General features: G+C 50.4%; 1 protein-coding gene across 1 annotated transcript; it reads left to right on the top strand.

The window, feature by feature from the left end:
• Window positions 1-4,479: 4,479 nt before the first annotated feature.
• Window positions 4,480-6,648, top strand: ARL4D (ARF like GTPase 4D). Its single transcript, XM_017892816.1, has 2 exons — window positions 4,480-4,616; window positions 5,177-6,648. The coding sequence occupies exon 2, from the start codon at window positions 5,249-5,251 to the stop codon at window positions 5,852-5,854; it is 606 nt and encodes a 201-aa protein (XP_017748305.1). The 5' UTR covers window positions 4,480-4,616; window positions 5,177-5,248; the 3' UTR covers window positions 5,855-6,648.
• The last annotated feature ends 288 nt before the right edge of the window (window positions 6,649-6,936 follow it).

Below are 6,936 nucleotides of genomic sequence, written 5' to 3'. Positions count from 1 at the left end.
TGCCCCACACTCATACTTAGCGATGGGCTGGGTTTTCTCCATTTTGTTCATGAGGAAACAGAACTGGGATTTGAAACATGGGCCTTCGTGATTCCCGAGCTGATAACTGCTCCGTGGCGTCCATTCCCCCACCCGACCCCCTACTCCTGCAGACTCGTCTTTCCCTCGTTTGTTTACGAAGACAGGTACTTGGCTAATATGCTGCAGAGACAAGGATGTTCTCAGCCACTTCCTAGGCAAGCTCCACCCATCCTCCTACCCTCCCTTACTTCAGAGCATGGACTGTTACGGGTAAAGGACCTGGAGACGTCTAAAGCCCTTCATTACAGGATAAGGAAACCGAGGCTCCCAGGCGGGGAAGTGACTTTTTTTTCTTTTCTTTTCTTTCTTTCTTTCTTTTTTTTTTTTTTAATTGAGACGGAGTCTCGCTCTGTCGCCCAGGCTGGAGTGCAGTGGCACAATCTCGGCTCACTGCAACCTTCGCCTTCCCGGTTCCAGCTATTCTCCTGCTTCAGCCTCCCGAGTAGTTGGGACTACAGGCGTACGCCACCACACCCTGCTAATTTTTTTGTATTTTTAGTAGAGACAGGGTTTCACCATGTTGGCCAGGCTGGTCTTGAACTCCTGACTTCAGGTGATCCGTCCGCCTCAACCACCCAAAGTGTTGGGATTATAGGCGTGAGCCACTGCTCTTTGCCAGAAGTGACTTTTTACTTTTTCAAGCTACTCTCCTATGAGGGATGGAAGGATGGGACTCACGCACTGACTCTCAGTCCAGTATTCCAGCATGCCCTGAGGGCAACCTCTCTCTCCAATGTCATCCCCATCTTTGGTCCCTGTTTTTCTCCTTTAAGTTCCTTCTCTCCAGCAAAGGCCTGAGAGTTCTATACTACTCAGACACTGCCTAGAAATGCAGGGTTTGTAGGAATTCCTGGCCAACCCAGTATCAACAGAACCCCCAAGGGCCCAAGGACCCCAGGCTAGGAAACTCCCACGCTAAGGGTGGAGGTTTGGTTCTCATACTCAGGGAGCCCTCTGAGTACATTTTTTCCATCATGCATTCATTAATTCACACAAGATTTTCTGACTGCCTATGTGTGCCAGGCATGGTGCTGGGCATGGTAGAGCTACAGATAAGAACCAGCTGCTGCCCTTGATCACTTAGTCTGGTGGAGGAGACAACGCTGAGGAAGAATGATGCTTATCTGACTCAGTGTCACTTAAACCTCGACTCAGCGTCACCTCTTTGAAAGGTTCTCCTGCACACTCTTCCACTAATCTAAAGTAGTTCTCTAGCCAAATGTGGTGGCACGCGTCTGTAATCCCAGCTGCTCAGGAGTCTGAGGCGGAGGATCTCTTGAGCCAAAGAGTTCAAGGCTGCAGCAAGCTATGGTCTCGCCACTGCACTCCAGCCTGGCTGACAGAGTGAGACCTTGTCTGTAAAAAAAAAAAAAAAAAGCATTTGTATTTTAATTCTGAAAAAAATAAAATATGGAATGCTTCATGAATTTGCATGTCATCCTTGCACAGGGGCCATGCTAATCTCTGTATCGTTCAAAAAATAATGATTGCTTAATGTACAAATGTTCAGATGTTCTCTGCAGGGATTAGTGTAGGCCCATAGCTTAGTGATGCCTGGACGAGCTGGGCCCCTTTCTTTACCCCTCCCCAGCCCCACCTTCTCCTTCCCATTTGTTCATTAACACCTTCTCTGGCAAACATGAAAGATGGAAGGGTGGGGTAGGATTGTCAGTTTCATTTCCTTTATCAGATAAGTGACAATTTCTATCTTGGGTGTGAGTCCCAAGATATATTATAGGAGCCATGTTAAAGAAGCTTCAAAGATTGTGGAAGAAACAAGACAACTTCTGTGTTTTCAGTTTCTGTGTGTTTTCAGTCTCATAGCCATTGCAACATTTGTTCAAAGCCACATTTGGCCAGTTTCTAGCTGGACAACCTTCAACAAATTACCTAACCTTTCTGTGCTTCAGTTTCTTCTTTTTAGACTAACCATACTTACTTCATGGGCTTGACTTGTGTATTAAAAAAGAAAAAGTAAGCAAAGTTCCTAGACCACAGCCTAGCATGCAGTGGCCACTCAACAGTGCAGTGGTTCTCAACTGCTGGGCCTGTTCCGTCTTCCCCTCTCCTAACTTCACCATGCTCAGCTCTGTCTCCTGTACATTAGCTGCTGCTGCAACCTGTCACCCTCCAACTTGGGGTGTAACAAACTAATTTCCTAAGGTCTTAATCTTAGACTAATTTCCTGAGGTCTTTAGGGATTTGGGGAGGCTCCCTGCATTGCTGGGGAAACCAGGTGGCTGGTTTCGTAGTGGAGGGGGGAAGAAGGAGGTGGCAAGGCATGCTGGTGACAAACAGATGGGAAGCTTATTTATCAGCACTTGATTGAGGCGGGTGGGCAGGAAAAGGCTGGGCCCTGCTGTCTGGCAATGACTTCCCTTCTCCTTTTTCTAATCCCTCTCACACATAGCCCTTAAAAAGGTTAATACTGAATTACACAATAAATAAAATAATCCAACCTCCAGGCAAAAATAGGAATATTACAGTTACAGCTGGCCATGTGCAGTGGCTCACGCCTGTAATCCCAACACTTTGGGAGGCCGACGCAAGCGGATCACTGGAGGTCAGGAGTTTGAGACCAGCCTGACCAACATGGAGAAATCCCGTCTCTACTAAAAGTACAAAATTAGCTGGGCGTGGTGGCACATGCCTATAATACCAGCTACTCCGGAGGCTGAGGCAGGAGAATTGCTAGAACCTGGGAGGTGGAGGTTGCAGTGAGCTGAGATCGCACCATTGCACTCCAGCCTGGGCAACAGAGCAAGACTCCGTCTCAAAAATAAATACATACATACATGCATACATAAAGTTACAATCTACAATTTCATTCTTCTTTGATTTGCCCTCTCCCCTCCCCCACCTAATCACTGTTGTCCTTTTGGTCACACTGCCCCTTTGTGGCATCTCCTTCCTTTCAGGGCTACCCAGACTGTAGCAGGCTGCAGTGGCTGGGGAGACCCCACTCATTCCTGCACCCCTCCTAACCAGTCCTAGATAGGGCTAAAGAAAGTCTATAAACCCTTCCAGAAGCTTCCAGTTGACACATTCTCTCTCTCTGAAATCCTACAAGCGCTATCTCATGATTTACAAAGACCCAATACATGTGCTGTCTCATTCTGTCACTGCCAGTCTTAAGTCTTAAGCCCTCTGAGGCCTGGTTCTACAGCCGAGACATTCTCTATTTCTCTACCATCTCTCTGTCTCATTCAGAGCACACAGTATGAATGAGGTCAATAAACACACTGTTTTTGTTTTTGTTTTTTGTTTTTTTTGAGACGGAGTCTTGCTCTGTTGCCCAGGCTGGAGTGCAATGGCGTGATCTCAGCTCACTGCAACCTCCACCTCCTGGGTTCAAGCGATTCTCCTGCCTCAGCCTCCCCAGTAGCTGGAATTACAGGCGCCCACCACCACACCCGGCTAATTTTTGTATTTTTAGTAGGGACGGGGTTTCACCATGTTGGCCAGGCTGGTCTGGAACTCCTGACCTCAGGTGATCCGCCCACCTCGGCCTCCCAAAGTGCTGGTATTACAGGCATGAGCCACCGTGCCCGGCCCAATAAACACACTGTTTTTTTTTGTTTGTTTGTTTGTTTTGTTTTGAGACAGAGTCTCGCTCTGTCGCCCAGGCTAGAATGCAGTGGCACGATCTCAGCTCACTGCAAGCTCCACCAGTGGGTTCAAGCGATTCTCCTGCCTCAGCCTCCTGAGTAGCTGGGATTACAGGCACCCGCCACCACGCCCGGCTAATTTTTGTCTTTTTATTACTGACGGGGTTTCACCCTGTTGTCCAGGCTGGTCTGGAACTCCTGAGCTCGAGTGATCTGCCTGCCTCAGCCTCCCAAAGTGCTGAGTTTACAGGTATGAGCCACTGCGGCTAAACATACTGTTGAGTGTAACCTTAGATAAAGTCATTCAACCCTTTTATCTGTAAAAGGCAGACAACAGTCCCTAACAGGCTATTGTAGATAATGGGCTTACCACTATGAAGCAGCTGTTTTATGGGGCTCTAGGTTCACACAGGTTTGACAATTGAATTATGAAAGATAAAGGAGAAAGGCTTGTCAGCCTCTCCGAGTAGATCCTTTGGCTGAAGGAGTGTCCATGTGGGGTGGTATCTCTGCCTGATGGAGGGGGATGTGATGGTAGTGCGAATATTGGGGTATTCATATCTTTCCTCCCGAGTCAAACGTTGCCAGCCACGTTCCTTTCGCCCCTCCCACCCTCCGTTCCGGATTAAATCCAGGTTTAATTCCAAATATTAGAATGTTGTAGAAAAGGTCAAATAGAGCAGCCACGGATTGAGCAACCGTCCCTCCGCGTGTGGTGGGGGGATGCAGAGCTCGTAGCTCCACGCTCCGCCCCGCCGCCGCTGGTTGGTCCGCGCCTTGTGACGTCACACGCGGGTTTTTAAGGCCGAACCCTAGGCAGGCTCTGCAGAGGCAGCGGTGGAGGCGCGCTGGGTGCCTGCAGGGGTCTCGCGGAGCGGCTGCGGTGTTTGACCAGGAAAGGCACGAGGAGAGCGCGGCTCACGAGAGGTAAACGGACACTGCAGACCGTGCTGAGGCGGCCCCGGTGCGGGGCCGCTGGAGCTGGGGTCCGCTATCGGAGGAGGACTGGCGGCCAGGGGAGTGTCGTGGGGCGGTGGGGCGGGGGTCGCAGAGTAAGGAAGGGCACTGTGTCAACGGCTTGGGGCTGCTGAGGGCGGGTGGGAGCCGCACTCAATCTCCGGTCTCAGCGTCTGCACCCTAACTCTTAGTTTGGGGCACTGTCGACTTCCCCCTTCCCGCGGGGATCTTGCCTGGGGGATGGCGCCATAAGCTCTGAGAAGAGGCTCTGGAAGCCCACCGTCCACGAATCGAGCCCTCACCCCCCACTTGAGTGGCCCAGGACCTGGAAGTCTCTTTAGGTCCCATCGCCCCCCTCACGACCCTCCAGGGAGTGGGGAAACACCTCTGTTATACCTTAAAAAAAAAAAAAGGAAAGGAATTTTTAAAAGGAAGGATGGGCGGCTGATTTAGGAAGGGATCAAGAAGTTGCAAATCTTGTGTGTATATTAAACGTCTCCTTTTTCTCCCATGACCTTTTATTGGTTCAGATAACCCAGCTGTGCTCCTTGGAACCTTAAATTTCAAGGCCTCCCTGCCTCTACTAGGCGCCTTAGTTCACTATGGGGAACCACTTGACTGAGATGGCGCCCACTGCCTCCTCCTTCTTGCCCCACTTCCAAGCCCTGCATGTCGTGGTCATTGGGCTGGACTCTGCTGGAAAGACCTCCCTCCTTTACCGCCTCAAGTTCAAGGAGTTTGTCCAGAGTGTCCCCACCAAAGGCTTCAACACCGAGAAGATCCGGGTGCCCCTCGGGGGATCGCGTGGCATCACCTTCCAAGTGTGGGACGTCGGGGGGCAGGAGAAGCTGCGACCACTGTGGCGCTCTTACACCCGCCGGACAGACGGGCTGGTGTTTGTGGTGGACGCTGCGGAGGCCGAGCGGCTGGAGGAGGCCAAGGTGGAGTTGCACCGAATCAGCCGGGCCTCAGACAACCAGGGCGTGCCAGTGCTGGTGCTGGCCAACAAGCAGGACCAGCCCGGGGCACTGAGCGCTGCTGAGGTGGAGAAGAGGCTGGCAGTCCGAGAGCTCGCAGCCGCCACTCTCACTCATGTGCAAGGCTGCAGCGCTGTGGACGGTCTGGGTCTGCAGCAGGGCCTGGAGCGCCTCTATGAGATGATTCTCAAGAGAAAGAAGGCAGCTCGGGGTGGCAAGAAGAGACGGTGACCCGAGCACCCCCTCCTTTTCCCCCCACCTGGTAGGGGTCTGCACACTTGGACAGCAGCGTGGGGCTAGCCTGTGACCTCTCAGTCAGACTAGGGTGCAGGACTTGTCCACCTCAGTGAAGGAGAGAGGAGAATGGGGGGTCCTGTTTTGGCGCCACATTGGGGTGGGGATGGGAGATGGCATGTCTGTGCATATCTCTCTCTCATCCTCTCTGGAGAAGTGGGCGCTGCAGGACCGTGGAGACGTAAATGTAAACTGTGACTCTACCTCGACCCTGTTTCTTGTTTTTCTTCTCTGGCTTTTTAATTGGATGCGTTTTGGGTAGGGGGGATGGAAAGTGGCTTGGAGAATGTGTTTGGGATGAAAGAACTATCTCCCCATCCTCTGTCCCCCAACTGGGGAGTCTCCCCAAGCTGCTTTTCTAGGGATACCAGTCACATAATTTTTATTTTTGTGTTTGTGAAAGTGCCAAGAACCCCTCCCCACATTTGTAGATCCATGACCCTTTTTATAAGCCGTGTATGTCCTATGTATTATTGTTATTAACTGTTTTTTAGTATTTGCCTGTAAGTTATTAAAGACTGATAACTGTAGCTCTTACCTTGGTCTGGGGCATTCTCCTCTCCTTATCTTGTCCCAGAGACAATTCAAGATTTCTATTTGGGGTGTGGTGCCGGGGGAGGGAGATTTATCTTGAAGCTGAATTTGCAAAGCAAGCACTTAAAAAAATTAGATTGTGTGTTAAGGGATGGCTCGTGAAAATTATAGGGGGGAGTTGAAAACCCCTCAAGCTATTGCCTGATCTCTGTAGTTTTTTGGGTGGGGTCACTTCCTTTTTCTCTGATTTAACACCTCTCCTCTCATCCTCTGGGTCTTACTTGTCCCTTATATCAACAGCTCCTTGCAGATTTAACTTCAAATTTTGCTAATCTGAGCTGTTCCTAGGTTCTTGACCTTGATGACACCTAAGTCTCTATAGGTAAATCCTCGAAGAGCCATTCTGTTCCCATCTTCCCCACTTCCCCAGTCTCAGGTTGGTTTGATTTTTTTCCTCCTTGTAGGAGGTGGTGAGAATGGAAAGT

Source organism: Rhinopithecus bieti, unplaced genomic scaffold (genome assembly GCF_001698545.2).
Source record: "Rhinopithecus bieti isolate Rb0 unplaced genomic scaffold, ASM169854v2 scaffold_23529, whole genome shotgun sequence".
Lineage (NCBI taxonomy): Eukaryota > Metazoa > Chordata > Mammalia > Primates > Cercopithecidae > Rhinopithecus > Rhinopithecus bieti.
The sequence above is the reverse complement of the archived record's forward strand: the minus strand, read 5'-3'. Positions and strand labels throughout refer to the sequence as shown.